This window comes from Scylla paramamosain, chromosome 20, assembly GCF_035594125.1.
Source record: "Scylla paramamosain isolate STU-SP2022 chromosome 20, ASM3559412v1, whole genome shotgun sequence".
Classification (NCBI taxonomy): domain Eukaryota; kingdom Metazoa; phylum Arthropoda; class Malacostraca; order Decapoda; family Portunidae; genus Scylla; species Scylla paramamosain.
Window position 1 is genome coordinate 1,919,939 of NC_087170.1, and position 23,101 is coordinate 1,943,039.

The 23,101-nt window shown below is 39.1% G+C and overlaps 1 protein-coding gene across 1 annotated transcript; it reads left to right on the plus strand.

Annotated features, from left to right (window-relative positions):
• The first annotated feature begins 18,277 nt into the window (after positions 1-18,277).
• Positions 18,278-20,742, plus strand: LOC135110170 (uncharacterized). The gene is made up of 2 exons (XM_064022162.1): positions 18,278-18,958; positions 19,122-20,742. Exons 1-2 carry the CDS (start codon positions 18,806-18,808, stop codon positions 20,613-20,615), a joined length of 1,647 nt encoding a protein of 548 aa, XP_063878232.1. The 5' UTR covers positions 18,278-18,805; the 3' UTR covers positions 20,616-20,742.
• The last annotated feature ends 2,359 nt before the right edge of the window (positions 20,743-23,101 follow it).

Below are 23,101 nucleotides of genomic sequence, written 5' to 3' on the forward strand. Positions count from 1 at the left end.
GACACCGTCCAAGGGCAACAAAATCCAATAAAAAAAGAAAAAACACTGAGATACCGGTCCCCGAATAGGGGCGAAAGCGGTAGTCAGAAATTAAAGGATAACCCTCGTCTTGAAGGAATTCATGGATGCTTAGTATAGAAGACGCTCAATATAGAAGAGCGGGACAGATGAGTGTTATTGAAGGAGAGGGGATAGTTGTCTGGAAGGTTATGTTGAGCTGATAGATGGAGGAGTTGAGTTTTGCGGCATTGAACAATACTAAGTTTGCTTTGCCCCAATCAGAATTTTTTTTAGAGATCAAAAGGCGTTCCGTGGCGTGAACTGTCTACTTCCTGAAACACTGGACGTCTGCAAAAAGACGTGGAAAAGTGCAGGGTGGTATCATCAGCATAGGAGTGGATAGAAAGAGAAATTTTGTTTAGAAGTTCATTGATGAATAATAGGAAGAGCGTGGGTGACAGCACAGAATCCTGAGGAACACCACTGTTAATAGATTTAGGAGAAGAACAGTGAACATCTACTACAGAACAATTGCACGTGCCCGGCATCCAAGAACGCCATCCAAAGGCTTCACTAAATCATTCATTCGGTGTTACCTCCTTTGGCCAATTCATGTTCAAGTGCATAGCGCAAGGCTTATAAAACTCTCCTTTGACATTTCTAATATTAATGAAATCGCTTCTTTCCGGTCTCATCTGCAAAAGTGTGTTTTGTTTCCACGATGACGTTATCATTTCATCCAAGAATCTCAAAGAGCATTTTCACACAATGTCTCTCGTTATGTCACGCTTTGAAGCTGTTGGTTTCAAAATAAAAAAAAAGTAGCAAATGTTCCTTTATCAACCTGCTCTCGTGCCCACGCTCTTGAATCTTCCGAGTTTTCCACCATCTGGCTACGACTACAGAGTAACTCTCATACTAAATTTATCTGTGCTGTATATCTCTCACCTAATTCCTCTGATTATAAGAAATTCTTTGACTACTTAACTTCCAAAGTGGAGCACATTCTGATCCTCTTCCCTTTTGCAGAGATCTCCATTCTTGGAGACTTCAATGTTCACCACCAGCTTTGGCTTTCCTCTCCCTTCACTGACCATCCTGGTGAACTAGCTTACAACTTTGCTATCCTCCATGACCTAGAGCAATTGGTGCAACACCCTACTCGTATTCCTGACTGTCTTGGAGATACGCCCAACATTCTTGACCTTTTCCTGACCTCTAATCCTTCTGCTTATGCTGTCACCCTTTCTTCTCCATTGGGCTCCTCCGATCACAATCATATCTTTATCTTGTCCTATCACTCCAATCCCTCCTCAGGATCCCCCTAAGCGAAGGTGCCTCTGGCGTTTTGCTTCTGCTAGTTGGGGGGGACCTGAGGAGGTATTTTGCTGATTTTCCTTGGAATGACTACTGCTTCTGTGTCAGAGACCCGTCTTTGTGTGCTGAGCGCATAACAGAGGTGATAGTGTCTGGCATGGAGGCGTACATTCCTCACTTTTTTCTCGTCCTAAACCTTCTAAACCTTGGTTTAACACAGCTTGTTCTCGTGGTATACATGATAGATAGGTGGCCTATAAAAGGTACTTAAGACTTCCATCACCAGAATCTCATGCACTTTATATTTCTGCCCGAAACCATGCCAAGTCTGTTCTCCAACTCAAAAAAACTCCCTCATTAACAGAAAATGTCAAAACCTTTCAAGATCTAACTCCCCTCGTGATTTCTGGCATCTAGCCAAAAATATCTCCAATAACTTTCCTTCTTCTTCTTTCCCTCCTCTATTTCAACCAGATGGCACCACTGCTATCACATCTATTTCTAAAGCTGAACTCTTCGGTCAAACCTTTGCTAAAAACTCTACCTTGGACGATTCTCTGCTTGTTCCTCAAACTCCTCCACCCTCTGACTACTTCATGCCAAGTATTAAAATTCTTCGCAATGATGTTTTCCATGCCCTCGCTGGCCTAAACCCTCGGAAGGCTTATGGACCTGATGGGGTCCCTCCTATTGTTCTCCGAAACTGTGCCTCCGTGTTTGCACCTTGCCTAGTCAAACTCTCTTAGCTCTGTCTGTCAACATCTACCTTTCCTTCTTGCTGGAAGTTTGCCTACATTCAACCTGTTCCTAAAAAGGGTGACCGTTCTAATCCCTCAAACTACCGTCCTATTGCTTTAATTCCCCGCCTATCTAAAGTTTTTTTTAATCTATCCTCAACAGGAAGATTCTTAAACATCTATCACTTCACAACCTTCTATCTGATCGCCAGTATGGGTTACGTCAATGCCGCTCTACTGGTGATCTTCTGGCTTTCCTTACTGAGTCCTGGTCATCCTCTTTTAGAAATTTTGGTGAAACTTTTGCTGTTGCCTTGGACATATCAAAAGTTTTTGATAGAGTCTGGCACAAAGCTTTGATTTCCAAACTACCTTCCTACGGTTTTTATCCTTCTCTCTGTAACTTCATTTCAAGTTTCCTTTCTGACCGTTCTATTGCTGCTGTGGTAGACTGTCACTGTTCTTATCCTAAATCTGTTAACAATGGTGTTCCTCAGGGTTCTGTCTTGTCACCCAGTCTCTTCTCATTATTCATTAATGATCTTCTAAACCAAACTTCTTGTCCTATCCACTCCTATATTGATGATACCACCCTGCACTTTTCCACGTCTTTTCATAGACGTCCAACCCTTCAGGAGGTAAACATATTACGCAGGCAAGCCACAGAACGCTTGACTTCTGATCATTCTAAAATTTCTGATTGGGGCAGAGCAATCTTGGTATTGTTCAATGCCTCAAAAACTCAATTCCTCCATCTATCAACTCGACACAACCTTCCAGACAACTATCCCTTCTTCTTCAATGACACTCAACTGTCCCCCTCTTCTACACTGAACATCCTCGGTCTGTCCTTTACTTATAATCTGAACTGGAAACTTCACATCTCATCTCGAGCTAAAAGAACTTCTATGAAGTTAAGAGTTCTGAGACGTCTCCGCCAGTTTTTCTCACCCCCCCAGCTGCTAACTCTGTACAAGGGCCTTATCCGTCCATGTATGAAGTATGCTTCACATGTCTGGGAGGGTTCTACTCATACTGCTCTTCTAGACAGGGTGGAATCAAAAGCTTTTCGTCTCATCAACTCCTCTCCTATAACTGACTGTCTTCAGCCTCTCTCTCACCGCCGCAATGTTGCATATCCAGTTGTCTTCTACCGCTATTTTCATGCTAACTGCTCTTATGATCTTGCTAACTGCATGCCTCCCCTCCTTCCGCGGCCTCGCTGTACAAGACTTTTTTTCTCTCACCCCTATTCTGTCCATCTCTCTAACGCAAGGGTTAACCAGTATTCTCAATCATTCATCCTTTTCTCTGGTAAACTCTGGAACTCCCTGCCTGCTTCTGTATTTCCACCTTCCTATGACTTGAATTCCTTCAAGAGGGAGGTTTCAAGACACTTATCCACCAATTTTTGACCACTGCTTTGACCCTTTTATGGGACTGGCATTTCAGTGGGCATTTTTTTTTATTATTCTTTTGTTGCCCTTGGCCAGTATCCTTCCTACATAAAAAAAAAAAAAAAGCAGTAGAGGTAGCACTAGAAGTACCAGTAGAAGTAGTAGTAGTAGTAGTAGTAGTAGTAGTAGTAGTAGTAGTAGTAATAATAATAATTATAATAATAATAATAATAATAATAATAATAATAATAATAATAATAATAATAATAATAATAATAATAATAGTAATAATAATAAAATAATAATAATGAAAATAATAATAATAATAATAATAATAATAATAATAATAAAAATAATAATAATAATAATAATAATAATAATAATAATAATAATAATAATAATAATAATAATAATAATAATAATAAAAACAGTAATAATAAAAATGGCCTTTCCAGTAACCTGCAACAACCTTGCCAATAACCTTATTACCGCACACCCTCTCCCTTCATCCCCCTCTTCTCTCTCTCTCTCTCTCTCTCTCTCTCTCTCTCTCTCTCTCTCTCTCTCTCTCTCTCTCTCTCTCTCTCTCTCTCTCTCTCTCTCTCTCTCTCTCTCTCTCTCTCTCTCTCTCTCTCTCTCTCTCTCTCTCTCTCTCTCTCTCTCTCTATCTATCTCTCTCTCTCTCTCTCCATTGTGAATTTCGTTTAAATGTGATATGTTTCCTTTAAGACATGATATTTCCCTTAAACTATGATGTTCTATTTTCATTTTTAAGTTACGACATTTTTCCACACCACCATCGAGGTAAAAAAAAAAAAAATCAAGGCATGTTGCTATTCGGGCAACAATTTTTGAGGGATCAAGTAATGACCTTTTCTTAAAAAATACTTATTTACTGAATAAGTAAGCTCGGCTGTGGAGGTGACGAGAGAGATAATGCCTGGAGGAAACGTTGCCAAGTATTGTGGAGTTTGCAAAAAAACAAAAACAAAAAAAACAATGCAAGAAAAAAAAAAAAGAAAATTACCCTAACTGGCCTTTTTTAGAGCATCACAGTGCATATATACTACAACATCATTTAATTTGAGATAGGAAGTACCTGACATGAGGTGTGTCTTGGTGTAAATGTGGCAGCGCCGCAGGCCAGACAGGACAGTATTATCGCTAAATTATGGTCTTTAAATTTATATTATACGCCTTTAATTGAATCTTCATCAGTTATTAAAAACAATATCTATGGTCTGACCATTTTGAACTGAGCGTTTAGGGGGGACCTAAACGCTCAGTTCAAAATGGTCAGACCATAGATATTGTTTTTAATAACTGATGAAGATTCAATTAAAGACGTATAATTTAAATATAAAGACCATAATTTAGCGATAATACTAGCTTACTTTTAACCATCAATTTTAACAAAGCTAAGATAAGCGAAAGTAAAGAAAAAATGCCAGACTACAGGCGGGCTAACTTCGAAAGACCGGAATGAACCGGAATGAGCTGCTGGGAACGCCAGAAATTCACGAAGCATGGGAACTGTTTGCTAAAAAGTTAAATGAAACCGCGAATTTGTGTGTACCGCTACGAAAGAGACAGGAGATAAAGAACACCAAACCGAAACTGTGAAATAATGAAAGTAGATGCTGTCTTCTAGCTTAGAAAAAAAAAAAAAAAACGTACCACGAATACAAATTAACACAAAATAATAATAATAAATTAGAGTACGACATATTGCGTAGAAAACTAAAAAGCTGACCAAATGTAACAAAACTGTTGAACCTCAGATCGTGAACTCGCGTAAAACATACCCAAAAGAATTTTAAACCTATGTAAAATCTGAAAGAGTTTTAATATCAACAACTGGTACACTAATTACAGAAAATAGCAAAACAAATAGAAAACCCAGTAGACATGGCGTACATCCTGAACGATTCCTTTTCATCAATCATCACAACTGAAGATGTTCATGGCAGTCTGCTGAACCCCGCGCCTCAGTCACGTGACACAACGGTGCCTGACTTCACCATTGCAGAAAAAGAAATCCTTTGAGTTATGAACAGCATGGACGTAAACAAAACACCGGGGCCAGACAAGATATCACCAAGGCTTCTTAAAAAAAAAAAGATGAGCTCATGAAACCGCTTACGTTTTTATTTAATAAAACTTTACTTGCGGTTCAAGTCCTGTGCTGTGAGTGGACACTAGCAAATGTCACGCCAATTAAAATAAATAAATATATAAATAAATCACTCCCAGCCAATTACAGGCCCATCAGTCTAACTTCAGTAGTGTGCAACCTGAGGGAAACAATAATCATATATAAGATTGTTAAAAACTTAGAATAAAAGAAAATCACGAAAAATTTACAGCACTGTTTCAGAAACAAACGTTCTTGTTTGACAGACTTACTAGACTTTTTTTTTTTATGAAGTATTTAACTAGTATGAAGAAAAAAAAAAGTTGATATTATTTACCTTGATTTCCAGAAAACCCTTCGACACTGTTCCCCATAAGAGACTCATCAGTAAAGGAAAAACTCACGGCAAAGCTTGAAACACCCTGAAATGGCTGGGAGACTGGCTCTCTGACGGAAAACATAGTGTTGTGATTAATGGAGAAGTCATATTAGCATAATGTATATAACAGCGTTCCTCAAGGCTCTATATTAGGAACAGTATTTTTTATAATATACAATTATGATATTGATGAAGGAATGAATTGCAAATAAGTAAATTTGCAGACAATACCAAAATAGCAATTAAAGTAACGTTAATACCACAATGAGAGGAAATACAGTGTGACCTCAATAAACTAACAAGCCCTAAAATGATTCCAAGTTTGCGTAATAAGCCGTATGAGTAGCGCCTTGAAGAATTAAACCTACTTAGATTAACAAACCGCAGGATGTAATTGAAGTGTTCATAATTTTTATAGGATATAGCAGCCTTGACGCTAATAAATATTTCATCATTGATCATTCTAACTTGACAATAAATATTGGAATCAAGACTATACCCAGAGGTTTTAAATCCCTGGAAGTGAAGCATTATTTCTTTAATCGCATACCATATATCTCAAGTAAACTTCCTTCATAAATCGCAAACAGCAATTCTACTGTATCATTAAAAATAAAATACACAAATATTTAAAAACTTATCCTCGAATAATTACTAAATTTACTAGAATAACTTTTATTTTACAGTCTCCAATTTTATTATTAATTTGTGTTCATTTTCAGATACGCATATAAAATCTACCGTAGTAGATTTTATATGCGTATCTGAATATGATACGCATGAATAGAAGAACCTCCTTTCATCCTTTCCTTTGAAAATTCTATATTAGTTTTTCCATACTGCATGGTACTTTTCCCATCTTTTTTCTATGTCAGCGGAAGCTGGAGGGAGTGGTGGGTGTGGAGAAGCCTTCTTCATTACTGTCCTGTCTCTCTTCCCTGGAACTAGTTAGAAGTAGTTACCAAAGAGCCTTGACACGAGCAAACAGGTATGTTGTTGTTTGCCTTTTCTTTGTATTCCTTTGTATTTCTCCTCCTTCTTCTCCTCTCCCTAAGCCACAAACAAGCTGCCAGGTAATGAACATCAAGGAGCGTATTCACGCTTCCTTGCCGTGAAATAGGATTACCAAGGTGCACTTCTGAGGGGATCAAACTTGGAATTTCTATCCTCGCCACCACATAACCAGTGCGGCAACTCGTCCTCCCATCTTTCCGCCCGCCTGCCCTGGTTGTGGTTCTGGTGAATGTCGGGAAGCTTCGTCTTTGCAACGGCGCTTCCCTTTTTCCTCCTGTATCCTTGTTCTTTCTTAGTTCTCAAACTCTTTTCTCCTTTTTTCTCGAATTTTCCATGGTCCGCCTGCACTCCTCTTCTTTCTCTCGTGTTCACTTACTTTTATTTTTTTTTCTTTATTTTTCCTTTTCTTTTTTTTCCGAATTTACTTATTTGTTTTTTTTTCTGTTCTTTCAAGAGTTCTTTTTTTTATGCCATCTGATCGTATTTTATTTGTAATTTTTTGCTCTCTCTCTCTCTCTCTCTCTCTCTCTCTCTCTCTCTCTCTCTCTCTCTCTCTCTCTCTCTCTCTCTCTCTCTCTCTCTCTCTCTCCTTTTTTTTTTTTCATTGTCGCCGTGTGGCTTCATTTAATCAGTCAGTTTCTCCGTCACTAATTCAGTCAGTTAGGCAGCAAATAAATCAGTCATTCCTTCTGTCAATTGGTCACTCATTCAGTTAATCAGTTCATTCAGTTAGTCAGTCAATCAGTCAGCTAGCCAATCACCCATTCGCCAATCATTTAGTTAGCTAATCGGACAATCTGTCAGTCAGTCTGTCAATCAGCCAGTCAACCAGTCATTCAGTCATTCACATACTCAAATAGTCCTTCCCTCAGCCAGTCAGCAATTCATTCAATCAGTAAGTCAGTTAACCAGCCAGCCAGTCATCCAGCAAATCAGCCAGCCAGCCAGTCAAACAGTCACCCATTCCGTCAGTCAATCAGTCTGCCAGTCAGCCAGTCAGTTAGGAAAAAGTCAGATCGCATGTGGCGTTGATAGTTTATTGAAAGTTGGCAACGAGATGACTTTATTTTTGTTAGTTTTATTTTCACTTGTTGTTGTTGTTGTTGTGGTGGCGGTTGTGGTGATAGTGATGGCTCCTGACGTCACACGTCATCTGCGGTTTCATAAAGAGAGAGAGAGAGAGAGAGAGAGAGAGAGAGAGAGAGAGAGAGAGAGAGAGAGAGAGAGAGAGAGAGAGAGAGAGAGAGAGAGAGAGAGAGAGAAAGTTTCTGACTCCATACAAATACTTACATGCTCTTTTTTTTCTCTCCATCCTCCTTCTGCTCCTCCTCCTCCTCCTCCTCCTCCTCCTCCTCCTCCTCATCCTCCTCCTTCTCTTCCTCCTCCTCCTCCTCCTCTTCTTCCTTCTTCTCCTCCTCCTCTACCACCACCACCACCACTACTCTCTACATTTCCAACTACAGCGTAAAATGCGGCGTCTCTTTCCTCCTCCCCTTCCTCCTCATCTTTACTGAAGGTGATGTATTAGCCAAGGTCAGCCATTTTTCTTCCTAGGACGAGTAAGTTGAAATGTCCAGTGTGTGTGTGTGTGTGTGTGTGTGTGTGTGTGTGTGTGTTTGTGTGTGTGTGTGTGTGTGTGTGTGTGTGTGTGTGTGTGTGTGTGTGTGTGTGTGTGTGTGTGTGTGTGTGTGTGTGTTTCGTAACCAAGCTCATTTTGCAATATTTTTTTTTTTTTTTCTGCTTGAGTTTTTTAGAGAGAGAGAGAGAAAGAGAACATAAGAACATAAGAGCATAAGAAATAAGGGAAGCTGCAAGAAGCGACCAGGCTTACACGTGGCAGTCCCTGTATGAAACACACCTACCTATTTCCATCTGTTATCCCCATCCATAAACTTGTCTAATCTTCTCTTAAAGCTCTCTAGTGTCCTAGCACTAACTACATGATTACTGAGTCAGTTCCACTCATCTACCACTCTATTTGAGAACCATTTTTTTTTCCTATCTCCTTCCTAAACCTAAATTTTTCAAGCTTGAACCCGTTATTGCTTGTTCTACCCTGGTTGCTGATCCTAAGAATTTTGCTTACATCTCCTTTGTTATAACCATTATACCACTTAAAGACTTCTGTCAGGTCCCCTCTTAACCTACGTCTCTCTAGAGAATGTAAATTTAACAGCTTCAACCTCGCCTCGTAAGGAATACTCCTCATCCCTGTATCCTTTTAGTCATTCTCCTCTGTACTGATTCTAATAGACCTATATCTTTCCTGTAATATGGGGACCAGAACTGCACAGCGTAGTCTAGATGAGGTCTGACCAGCGCCAAGTATAACTTTAATATTACTTCCGCCCTTCTATTTTTAACACTCCTAAAAATGAATCCTAGTATCCTATTTACCTTGTTTCTGGCTTCTATGCATTGTTTCCATAGACGGAGTTCAGAGCTAACTATAACTCCTAAATCTTTCTCGTACCCTGTACCTACTAGAGTATGGTTGTTTAATGTGTACCTATTGTGTGGGTTTCCTCTACCTACGCTAAGCACTTTGCATTTATTGATATTAAATTGCATTTGCCATCTATCCGTCCAATCATTTATTCTATCTAGGTCTGCCTGCAAGGCGATGGCATCCGATTCTGACCTAATTAATCTACCTATCTTTGTGTCATCCGCAAATTTACTAACATCACTACTAATTCCACTATCCAAGTCATTGATATATATTAGAAATAACAATGGCCCTAATACTGATCCCTGTGGCACCCCACTAATTACATGACCCCACTTGGATTTCGAGCCGTTTATTACCACTCTCCGTCGCCTGTTACCAAGCCATGACCCTATCCAGCCTAACACCTTCCCATCTATCCCGTCTACCCTAACCTTTATCAGGAGCCTTTGATGGGGTACCTTGTCAAATGCTTTACTAAAGTCCAGATATAAGATATCATAACTATCACCATTATCTACTGCCTCGTACGCCTTACTGTAAAAACTTAACAAGTTTGTCAGGCAAGACTTCCCCTTCGTGAAGCCATGCTGTGACTGATTTATCAAGTTATGTTTGTCTAAATGTTCCCTAATGTTCCTCGCTATTATTGACTCTGACATTTTACCTACAACTGAAGTTAAGCTGACAGGTCTATAATTAGACGCTAAAGTTTTATCTCCTTTCTTAAAGATGGGTACTACATGAGCCTGCCTCCACATTACTGGTACCTAACCCGACTCCTGTGATTTCCTAAAGACAGAGACTAACGGCTCACTAATAATCTCTTTACATTCCTTAAGTACTCTGGGATATATTTCATCAGGTCCTGGTGACTTGAACTTTTTTAGCCTATCTATCTCCTGTTCCACTATCTCCCTAGTTATGGAAATATCTGTCAGCTTCTCATTCTCATCTGCTCTAAACACCTGTTCACTATCTGGCATATCCTGCATGTTTTCCTGTGTGAAGACAGTTAAAAAATAATCATTCAGAAGTTTACTTATCTCCTTCCCAGAACTAACCAGCTTCCCATCTGCTGCCTTTAATGGACCCTTGGGGTCCGTCTTCGCCTGGCTGGCTACCTTTAATTCGTAATTGTCCTTAGCTTTCCTCGTTAACTTCCTGACTGTTCTAACTAATTCATTATATTGTGTCCTTAAAACTTCTTCACCTGCCCTTAATCTCTTATATATACTTCTCTTACGACCTATATAATGGTATTTTTTTTGTGATCTTATTGTTCTATACGGGATATTTGCTAACTGACCTGTATGAACTTTATCTACGAAATATTTATACAATTCATCTACATTTACTTCACCTAATCCCCTCATCTCGTCCCCTACCATTCTCTCCACTCCCTCATCTACTCGCCTCGACTTCACCTCTCTCATATCAGCATGACCTGACATTCCAACATACTCACACCTATCTCCCCCCCTTCCTCTTTCCTCCTCCCTTCCGGAGCTTCACCTCACCTCTCTCATCCTGCCTTATCTCTCTGAACTCCGTCCCTGACCTGACCTCACCCTGCATCCTTTGCCATTCCACTCCTTGGAGGTACCTTTTTAATTCTTCAAAATCTGCTCTCCTAAAGTCAGGTATTTTATTAGTGTTTTTGTTTCTAACAGTTTCTTCCCATTTTAAATTGTACCTAATTTCCCTATGGTCACTGTTACCTAGCTGTCCTCCAACCTCTACCTGTGTGACTGCTTCCTCCCTGCTAGTAAGAATTAAATCTAGAATATTATTCCCCCTTGTGGGTTCTACAACTACCTGTTTTAAAGAATTATCCTGAATTACCTTAAGAAATTCCTCTGCTTCCTTGTTACCCACAATCAGACTCCAGTCGATATTCCTAAAATTAAAATCTCCTACCACACATACCTGACTGTACCTGCCTGCTCTATTTAATTCCTGCCACAGTGGGGTGTTAATTTCCTCTGTAATGGTCGGTGGTCTGTAAACTACCCCTAGCACTACTGACTGCGATCCTTCCTTAATATCTACCCATATCGACTCTGCTTTGTTATCTGTTTTAATTCTATTGTTCATACAACACTGTAATGTGTCCCTAACGTATAACGCGACGCCCCCTCCTCTCCTGTTTTCCCTATCTTTATAGAACATTGTATACCCATCTATCTTAACCTCTGGATTAAATACTTTTCCTGACATATCTAACCAAGTTTCAGTTAAAGCAATGATATCAAATTTCTCTACGCTCGCTATTCCTCTAAGCAAGTCTATTTTATTCAGAATACTTCTACAGTTTGTGAAGTAAACACTTAAGCTATTTCTCACCATCCCTGAGCTAGCTACCTTTCTAGATTTAACAAATTTGCCCCTCGCCTTCTCCTCACTACCCGTTCTTCCCTCCCGAGTAACGAACAAAGTGCTGGAGTGCAGTTAACTCCCGCTCGAGTGTTTCGGCAAAAACACGAACATCCTGGCGTGACAAATGCACTCCATCCCTGGCGTACAAGGTGTCCCTACCATAGAAAAGGTCCCAGTTGTCGATGAACGTCCATTCATTACTCCTACACATCCATTACTCCCTGGACAGCCACTCAGCACCAACTCCCCTCCTCGGCAAGACACCACATACCACGGGGATCCCTCCCTTGTCCTTAATCTTGCCCAAAGCCTGTCGAAACTTCCTGATAAGCTCCTCACTCCTGACCTTACCAAGGTCATTCCCTCCCGCACTGAGAAAAACAATGGGCTTGGTCCCATCCCTTTCCAAGCACGTGTCTAGCCTATCAGCTACCTTCCCTATCCCGGCCCCCGGCAAACACACCCTCGACCTACGCTTCTTATCCCTAGCACAGAACGCACTAAGTGCCTAACCTGACTATCACCAAACACAAGCTCTCTACCTTTGGGGCAGGGTAACTGCATCTGCCTCCCTCCTTCTTGCCTCCTCCCGCCCTGTCCACCTCCTTCCCCTTCCCTTCCTCCAGCACATTGAAGGGATTCTTCGTCTGCACGCAAGGTGCCCTGAGGATCTTCACCCTCTTGGCTCCCCTGCACACAACCGACCACTGTTCCTCCGTCGCCTTACTAGGTAAGGTGACGGTGGGGCACGACCCTCCCACAGGTGCTGAGATCCTCTCATAGAACTCAGCCTGCAGGTATGAGATCCTCTCACGAAACTCCGAGATCCTTCGATGGAACTCAGCCACCACCTCTGAGACCTTCGCGACGAAGGCCTCGAGAACAGGAGAACTAACACAACCAGTCGACTCAGCAACACAAGGCGCCATGTCTACACTAGCCAGCTATATTAGCGTCAGGTCACTGCTCACTAAACACGTCCGTTCACTAGGAACCCTGACCTGAGACCTGAGAGAGAGAGAGAGAGAGAGAGAGAGAGAGAGAGAGAGAGAGAGAGAGAGAGAGAGAGAGAGAGAGAGAGAGAGAGAGAGAGAGAGAGAGAGAGAGAGAGAGAGAGAGAGAGAGTGAGATATGACAGGGGTTAAGGAAAGAAAGGAGTCAGCGGAGGCGGGGAGAGAGAATGAAGAGACATAGTGAAGGAAAAGTTAGGAGGAGGAGGAGGAAGAGGAGGAGGAGGAGGAGGAGGAAGAGGAGGAGGAGGAGGAGGAGGAAGAGGAGAAGGAATACAAAGGAAAGCCAAACAGCAACAGACCTCTTGGTCCTTGCAAGGCTGTTTGGTAACTACTTCTAACTAGCTACAGGGAAGACAGACTGCACAGCATAACAGAAGGCTCCTCCCCAGCCACCACTCCCTCCAGCTTGCACTGGCATGGAAATAGTTGGGAAAAAGTACCATGCAGTATGGAAAAACTGACATGGAATATTCATAGGAATGGATGAAAGGAAGTTTTACTATTCACCCTACGGTGAACTCTATACGCCTATCTGAAAGTTAATACAATTTATAATGAAATTTAAGTCTGTAAATTAAGATTTATTAGTGAATTTAGTAATTATTTGGACAAGACGAAAGCTTGTTGGGGATTTGCTTTTAGATATTTGTCTATCTTATTTTTGAATGATTCAATAGAACTGCTGTTTACAATTTCTGCAAGAAGTTTATTCCATATATTTACTATACGATTAAAGAAAAAAAATGTTTGGCCTCGTGGGATAAAAAAACGTTTGGGTATAATCTTGAATCCATTATTTCTTGTTTGGTTAAAATGATCAATGGTAAAATATTTATTTACATCAATGTTACTATATCCTTTAAAAATTTTGAACACTTCAATTAGGTCTCCTTTTATCCTGCGCTTTGTTAAACTAAATAGGTTTAGTTCTTCTAGTCGCTCCTCATACGGATTATTACGCAATCTTGTAATCATCTTTGTGACTCTGCGCTGTATCTTTTCTAGTTTTTCAATGTTTTTTTTTTTTTGTAATATGGTGACCAGAACTGTACACAGTATTCTAGATGAGGGCGCACCAGTGCGTTATATAAGGCTAGTGTAACCTTTTCTGATTTAAATTCAGAGGTTCTTCCAATGAACCCTACTAATTTATTTGCCGTTTCTGTTTCTGTGTGCACTGTGTTTACTGTTTCTGTGCAATGTTGACTCGGCTTTAGGTCGTTTGACACAACGACACCAAAATCTTTTTCTTTATCAGCGCTTGACAGTGGCATGGTATTCATTACATATCTCGCCTGAACATTGTTGCTTCCGATGTGTAGAATTTTACACTTTTCTATATTGAATCTCATTTGCCATTTTTCTGCCCAGCTTCTTATTTTATTGAGGTCACACTGCAGTTCCTGCCATTGTGACACTGACGTTACACGACTTGTTATTTTGGTGTCGTCTGCAAATCTACTTATTTTGCAATTTGTCCCTTCATCAATATCATTAATGAATATTATAAAAAGTACTGGTCTTAATACATAACCTTGAGGAACGCCGCTATTTACCTTATATCAATCTGACTCTTCCATTTATCACAATATGCTGTTTTCTGTCAGAGAGCCAGTCTCTCAGCCATTTCAGGGTGTTTCCGGCAAAGCCGTGAACTTTTACTTTATTGATGAGTCTCTTATGGGGAACAGTGTCGAAAGCTTTCTGGAAATCAAGGTAGATAATATCAACAGCTTTTGCCTCGTCATACGAGTTAAATACTTCATTAAAGAAGTCTAGTAAATTTGTTAAGCAGGAACGGTTGGTTCTGAAACCGTGTTGCGAATCCTTTATGATTTTATTTTCTTCTAAATATTTAACAATTTTTATCTCTCATTATTGTTTCCATCAGCTTGCACACTACTGAAGTGAGACTGATCGATCTGTAATTGGCTGAGAGAGATTTATTTCCTTTTTTTAAAGACTGGCGTGACATTTGCTAGTTTCCATTCGTGGGGGACTTTCCCGACTATTAAAGTTTTATTAAATAAAATCGTAAGCGGTTTCATGAGCTCATTACTTGCTTCTTTAAGAAGCCTGGGTGATATCTTGTCTGGCCCGGGTGTTTTGTTTACGTTCATGCTCTTCGTGACTGAGAGGATTTAACTTTCTGTGATGGTAAAGTCCAGCAGCGTGGTCGCTGGGGTCGGCAGACTGATCTGAACATCCACAGTCGTAAAGACTGTTGAAAAGTACTCGTTCAGGGTGTTCGCCATGTCTGTTTCGCTTTCTATTTTCATTTTTTTTATGCCATTTTCTGTTATTAGTTGATGTTAAAATCCTTTTTGTTTTTACATAGCTGTAAAATTCTTTTGGATTCGTTTTACATGAGTTCGCGATCTGAGCTTCAACAGATTTTTGGTGCATTTGATCAGCTTTTTAGTTTTTCTACGCAATCTGCCGTGCTCTAGTTTATCATTATTATTTTGTGTTAATATGTATTTGTGGTACGCATTTTTCTTAGCCAGAAAACAGCATCTGATTTCATTATTTAACCATTTCGGTTTGATGTCTTTTACCTTCTGTCTGTTTTGTTGCGGTACACACAAAATCGCAGTTTCATTTAATTTTTTTAGCAAACACTTACCATGCTTTGTTAATGTCTGGTGTTCCCAGCAGTTCATTCCACTCTATGGATGCAAGCTGCATGCGAAGTCTCTCAAAGTTAGAACGCCGATAGTCTGGCACTTTTTCTTTACTTTCACTTACTTTAGCTTAGTCAAAATTTATGGTGAAAAGTAAGCTACGATGAACTGGAACTCAGTTCTGGTCCAATTTTTACGTCTTTTACTGACTCTTTATCAGTGGTCTAAACAATATCTAGGATATTGTTACCTCTCGTCGGATGCATGACGTGCTGGTGGAGGGAGCTTTCAACTATACACCCGTAGAGATGCTGGCCTGCGTGAGCCGTCAGTGGTTCACCCCGCCTCGTGACTGGAAGATTAAAGTCCCCATTATTATGCAATTATTTACGCAACAAATGTCCGCGATAAGATCATAAAGTTCTTTGTCTGTAGCGGGTGACTGGCCTGGAGGATGATAGACGAGACCAAATGTTATTTTACGAGATTTATTTTCTATCTCGATGAAAGTGACGTTTATATAGCAACAGAGCTTTTGGTGCTTGCAAGGCTGTTTGGTAAAAGAGGAGGAGGAGGAGGAGAAGGCTGAGGAGGAGGAGGAGGAGGAGGAGAAGGAAGAGGAGTAGAAGTAGGAGGAAGAGGAGGGTTGAATGAAGAAACTTCTTTTGTCTAAATACATTCTTTATTTGTGTTTCCATTTTTGTTTGTTTGCTCGTTTGTTCAGGAACGCTTAGCGTTAGCGGTAAAGACACGAATGGCGCCACCACTCTCTCTCTCTCTCTCTCTCTCTCTCTCTCTCTCTCTCTCTCTCTCTCTCTCTCTCTCTCTCTCTCTCTCTCTCTCTCTCTCTCTCTCTTTCAACACCTTTAACAAACATCATAGTACGAAGAAGGGAAGAATTGTTTCACACACACACACACACACACACACACACACACACACACACACACACACACACACACACACACACACACATCAGCCTTCACTTCATCTGATTTCCAAGGAATTTAGAAGTTTTCATGGACTCCTACTCTTCCTCCTCCTCCTCATTTTAAGAGACGCTTCTCCAATTGTCAAGTTACAGAGTCTTTTGGAATTCTTATATTATTTATCTTTCTCTTTCCTTACAAAATTTAAATAATGTCAAATTATTTTTTTTCATTTACCACTTTTTTCCTTACTGCCGTGAAATAACTCTCTTGTCTCTGAACAGCAAGATTCTTTGTTTCTCTTTTTTTTTTCATTTTCGTTATTTTTCCGTTTTCTTTTGTCTTTCTGTATTTAGAAGAGAAGTCGAATCAGAAGCTGACCTATTAAAGGAGGAATGTGGCAGAGAGAGAGAGAGAGAGAGAGAGAGAGAGAGAGAGAGAGAGAGAGAGAGAGAGAGAGAGAGAGAGAGAGAGTGAGAGAGGATTTAATTTTTTTATAGAGAAGAAAGAAAAAAGAGAAAATAATCAAATTATTACATATTATTACATACATATTAAAATATTACAATCCAAAATTATAAATTAAGTCAGGAAAAGAGAGCTTTTCCTTTCGGTGGTACTTGTTGACCTATTACATGCAGCCGAAGCTCAGAAGGTTTATAACAGGTTAGTCATGTCAGTCTGTGCCTGCCATTATGGTAAGAAAAAAAAAATAACAATAATAATTAATTAATTGTAGTGTAATATAACAGAACCAATGAAGATTCTCACGCCCTACTGTTGCAAAGTGAAGAATTTCTTTCACACCTTTTCCTTAAGTGTTATTTATATTTAACTCATTTAATTTATTTAACTTATTTAATTTAATACATGGTTTACACCGTGTATTAAGTTAAATAATGTTAATTTTTAGATGTTGGATTAGGTTTGGTGAGGTTAGATTAGGATAGGTTTGGTTAGATTAGGAAAGGTTTTTATTGATACTGCATCAAATTAAAAACAATGAGTTAAATTATATTAATTTGGGCTGTGTTACGTCAAGCTAGGATAGGGTACATTAGGTGTTATGAAATAGAGTGAGATTAAGTTTGGTGAGACTATACTCGTAGTTTCATGAGGTAAAGTTACATTTGATTTAATTTGGGTATTTATATTTATCAGTTTACTACTTAGAATTTCTTGGGTGTTACAATGTGGGTGCATTGGTGCGAGAGTGGTGTTGCAAAGTGAAGAATCTTCCTAACTCCTCTTTAAGTGATGTGTACACTATTGGTTCATATTTCAATGTGATTTGCAGTGTCATTATAAATATTAATAATTATTGTTATTTAAATGGAAATGAGACAACGTAACCTAATCTAGTCTAATCTTAACCTAACTTCACCCTCGGCGTTACTTACCCAACCTGCCACTTATGTCTCTTTGATCATGTGAATGATATCCATACTAGTTCTTCTGAAGAGTTTCTCACCCAGAGAAGAGTGTTCAGAGCTATGTTCTGCATATAATCCAATATTAGCTACTTTAGTTATTGTTTATTATTAGTTATTAGTTGTTCTTCTTATTTTGTGTTATTATTTTTATTATTATTATTATTATTATTATTATTATTATTATTATTATTATTATTATTATTATTATTATCATTATTATTATTATTAGTTTCTTTTTATTATTTGTATTATTATATTATTGTTATTATTATTATTATTATTATTATTATTATTATTATTATTATTATTATTATAATTATTATTATTATTATTATTATTATTATTATTATTATTATTATTATTATTATTATTATTATTATTATTATTACTAGTATTATTATTATCATATTAATCTTTTCACGCACCAGTTGGTTTAATTCCCCTTCTTAGCGTAGGTAGAGGACACCCACACAGGGGGCGTAGTCACTTCTCCTACAAGCCTACAATAACTGGAGTACTGCCACATATCCTACACATAGATGGTCATATTTCCTACACAAAAACAAGTATCCGTCATATATCCTACACATAAAATGACTACCCTCCAGGTCAAATATCCTTTAAATACACCAGTTTTAGAGTAATGCCATATTTCCTACAGAGATACAGCATACCTCCTACACTCAAAAACCTGTTCTGTCACATATCCTACAAGGATACAGCATATCTGCTACACACAATAATATGTTGTCACATCTCCTACATTGCTCCTACAGGCGCACCCCCTAGCTTGGCGCCTCTGCACTCGGAGCTTCTGGCTCAGTACACTCCTGCCGACCTTGACTAGTCAACAAGTAGATAAGTTGTTATACATCCGTTCGGCGTAGTATCGTTCACATTCAGACATCATGGGTCGAGTTTAGTCTCGACCCAGCAGTATTTTTTTCTCCATTCGACGGGACAGACGGCATTATTGTACTCGATTGCGCCTGGACCAAGCATGGCTAGTATTGAGGGGAACATCCGCTTCAATGCAGTGGTTTACAAAGACAACTCTGGATTCCGGTACCTCCGAAATGTGGCAAGAAACAACAAACTATACCTGCGTTGCATTCATCACCCCAACTGTGGAGGAAGAGCCGTATTGTCGGAGGTAAGAACAGTTGTAAAATGTTATAGACCAGGAGTTTGGTAAGATTTAATCAACTTCACTGCTAAAGGTTTTCCGTTAAAACGATGGAGATCACTGGCAGAGTCACTGGTGATGATGGTGGTGTTAGGTGTTGTTCGAATTATTAAGCAGTTATATTTTACAGACAACTGGTGTCATCAGAGCAACGCAAGGTCACAACCATGAATCATCCGACTATGCTGCAACAGATCTGAGGAACACTCTCAAGATGAAGGCTGCTGAGGATGTGGGCTCTACCAGCAACTCCGAGATCTTCAGGCGGGTAACAAGACATCACCAACATGGAGCAGATGTGTCTTTCTCATCTGTAGAGCGAAGCATGCTTCGAGCCAAGCGCCGAATTCAACCGAGGCAACCACACACTGCAGAGGAGTGCGCCAACATTCTAGAAAGCTTAGAGGCCCAGGCCTTTAACGTAAACTTCAGATCTGTCGTCACAGATCAGGGAAGTGGTCATTTGGCAATTATTTTTTATTCTCTAACCCTGGTACCACTGATGACCACAATTAAGGAATGGAATTTTGATGGTACTTTTTACACTGTGCCTGCACTCTTCTACCAGCTCTTCACATTACTTGGATTTTACAAAGGTCATTCATTCCCACTCATCTTCACCTTGATGACATCAAAGTCTAAAAAGTTGTATGATATCACAATGCAAAGAGTGAAGGAACTCATCCCCAACCTGAATCCTGAACAAGCAATGGGTGATTTTGAAAGCAGTTCTGGTAAAGCAATTCGCTCTTGCTGGCCACAGGTTCAGATTGGGGGCTGTCAGTTCCACTTTTCACAAAACCTGTACCGGAAAATTCAGAAACTGGGGCTAACTGAACTTTACAAAGACAACAAACAGTTTAATAAGTGGGTCAAAAAGATCATGACACTAAGTTATGTGCCAGCCAACCAGATGCATGAAGCAGTTGACTCTCTGTTCCAAGAAAATTTTGACTTGAATGATCATTCCCAGCCAAAAATTACTGCATTCAAAACCTACATCACAGAGTACTGGATTCGAAAAGTCACTCCACAACGGTTATCTGTCTTCGAATTTTCTCGTGGAACTAACAATGATGCAGAGTCGTACCACAGCAGACTGAAAGCCATTGTCCGCCAGCACAAGCCAAACATTTACACTTTCCTCACACATCTGAATAATCTGATAACAGACACAACTAAGGACATTGAACGTGTGGATGCTGGCTTGGACATCACTCGTCAGAAAAAGGAGAAGTTTGTCAGAAACATTGAGCGCAGGCAGAACTTGAAAGAACAATTACAGAATGGCACATACACATTAACCCAATACATTAATGCTGTCGCTTACACATTTGATAGCTCTGTTTCAGCATTTCAACTTCCTGGAGACAGTGCTGATGAAAGTGGGGATGAGCATCAAGGCCCTGACAACGCAGCTGGTACTCAAGATGTTCCTCCCGAACTTCGGTGCAGCATCTGCTTAAGGCGAAGGGAAAGGACAGTTGTTCTTTTGCCCTGCCGACATGCCTCCTTCTGTGCAGATTGCATAACTATCCTTGTATCAGCAGCAGATGCTAACAACCCGGCAACATGTCCCACTTGTCGTACTGCCATTCAAGACAGGCTTGAAGTTTACGTTTAAAATGTGCCATAGTAATTTTTTTTTTATATATATACGTACGTTTTAGTGAGAAATGAAAAAAAATATCATTGTAATGCCATATTTTATATATGTAAGTTTTACTGAAAAATAAAAAGTGCCATTTTAATTCATGTGCCTTCCAGTTTTTACAATCATATTTTTTACTTGTAGGAGATATGACAGTATAAATGTAGGAGTTATGCCGGATGCACCATACTGCCGCAGCTCCTACACAAAAACAAGTGTCAGGCACATTTCCTACATAACAACTTGATACCCAGCGTATTTCCTACACCTACTGCGTGTAGGAGATATGCTGTATCTCTGTAGGAAATATGTCACTACTCTAAAAACTGCTTAATTTGTATTTGATGTGTCCTGTAGGAAATGTGGCGTAGGAAATGTGGCGCGGCCCCCCACACAGTAGGTACACATTAAACAACCAAACTCTGGTAGGTACAGGGTACGAGAAAGATTTAGGAATTACAGTTAGCTCTGAACTCCCTCTAGGAAAACAATGCATAGAGGCCAGAAACAGGGCAAATAGGTTACTAGGATTCATTTTTAGGATTGTTAAAAGTAGAAGGCCGGAAGTAATATTAATGTTATATTTGGCGCTGTTCAGACCTCATCTAGACTACGCTGTGCAGTTCTGGTCACCATATTACAGGAAATATATAGGTCTATTAGAATCAGTACAGATTAGAATGACTAAAAGGATACAGGGGATGAGGAGTATTTCTTACGAGGCGAGATTGAAGTTGTTAAATTTAAATTCTTTTTAGAGAGACGTAGGTTAAGAGGGGACCTGATAGAAGTCTTTAAGTGGTATAAGGGTTATAACAAAGAGGATATAAGCAAAATTCTTGGGATCAGCAACCAGGGTAGAACGAGAAATAACGGGTTCAAGCTTTAAAAAAATTAGGTTTAGGAAAAAATTGGCTCTCAAATAGAGTGGTAGATAAGTGGAACGGACTCAGTAATCATGTTGTTATTGCTAGGACATGAAAGAGCTTTAAGAGAAGATTAGACAGGTTTATGGATGGGAATAATAGATGGAAATAGGTAGGTATATTTCATAAAGGGACTGCCACGTGTAAGCCTGGTCGCTTCTTGCATTTCTTATGCCCTTATTTCTTATGTTCTTATGTTCTTATAAGTATTCTTTTCAATACCTTTTCTGTTGGCAGGCATTTGCGTCCTCTCCACAACTCTGTGGGGAATGCTGTTCATTTTCATTTTCTTTCTGTAACTCTTTTTTTTTCTAATTATTTACTTATTTTATTTTAATTTTGTTTTCTTCCATGTCCTCTTGTATTTTTCATGTTCCACTGTATTAGGTCCTCTCTATCAAGCATCTCCATATTATTCGTGATTCCATAAATTGCTATCAAGTCTCTTTCCTTTCTTTGTTCCAGCGTTGTCAATTCCGGTTTTGATGGCCTCTCCTTATGCAACATTTCCGAATTCCGACAAGCTTGGAGCCAATTTTGTCGCTACTCTTTGAATCCTTTCAAGTTTCATGACGTTCCTTTTTTGTGCTTGGTGAACACACTGGTGTTACATATTCCAGTCTTGACGTTATCATAGTGACGATCAATTTCTCTACCATTTCTTCATCCATGTGGGTAAATGCTATTCTCTTATTTTTAGTACATTATAAGTTTCTCCAACAATTTTATTTATGTGTTTCTCAGGTGAATTGTTATTTGATTTGAATACTTCCAGGTCTCTTTCAGAATATGATATTTTTTTTTTTTATCTCCCAAGTTTTTATTTTTCTGAAATCCTCTGACTTCTCTTTCCAAACTCCATTACAGTGTATTTCTTCAGGTTGAATTCCATTTCCCATTCGCAGCTCCATCCCAAAACTTTATCAAGATCTTGTTGTAACATGACCTTGTGCATTTACTTATTTGTATTTATGTATTTGTATTTTTTACAGGATTAAGTCACGCTTGTAATGTTTCGTCTTTTAGTAACCAATTATCATATTTTCTTTAAATTTATGTTTACTATTTGCACACACTACCTCTTCTGGCAGTGAATTCCATAAAATTCATTGTTCTATTTGCAAAACTGTATTTTTTTTTTATGTCTTTGTCTCTTCTTTTTCTCAGTTTCACTTTATGTCCTCTTAATGTTTCATTCCCTTTTGCAAACAAATTTGCTGTGTAAAATTTTTTTTTCATTTCATGTCAAACATTTATACATCATAATCATATCATCTCTTATCCTTCTTTCCTCTAGTTGGAATAAATTCAATTTTTCAATTTTTTTTTTTTTTTTTCATAGCTTAACCCTCTAAGGGATGGTACTTGATGCTACCCTTTGAACTTTCTCCAGTTTGGATTTTTTTTTCTTTTAAGTGTGGGTTACACACCAGCGCTGCATATTCTAATGTGAGTCTTATTAGTGATGTTCTAAATTGCATAATTTCTTCATCTATGTATGTGAACGCTTTCCTCATATATGCTAATAAGGGA

What these genes read in the sequence shown, in the direction of transcription:
- LOC135110170 (XM_064022162.1), top strand. Translation starts at nt 18,806, where the DNA reads ATGGCTAGTATTGAGGGGAACATCCGCTTCAATGCAGTGGTTTACAAA. An exon ending in GAAGAGCCGTATTGTCGGAG is followed by an intron (nt 18,959 to 19,121) that starts GTAAGAACAGTT and finishes TATATTTTACAG; the next exon opens with ACAACTGGTGTCATCAGAGC.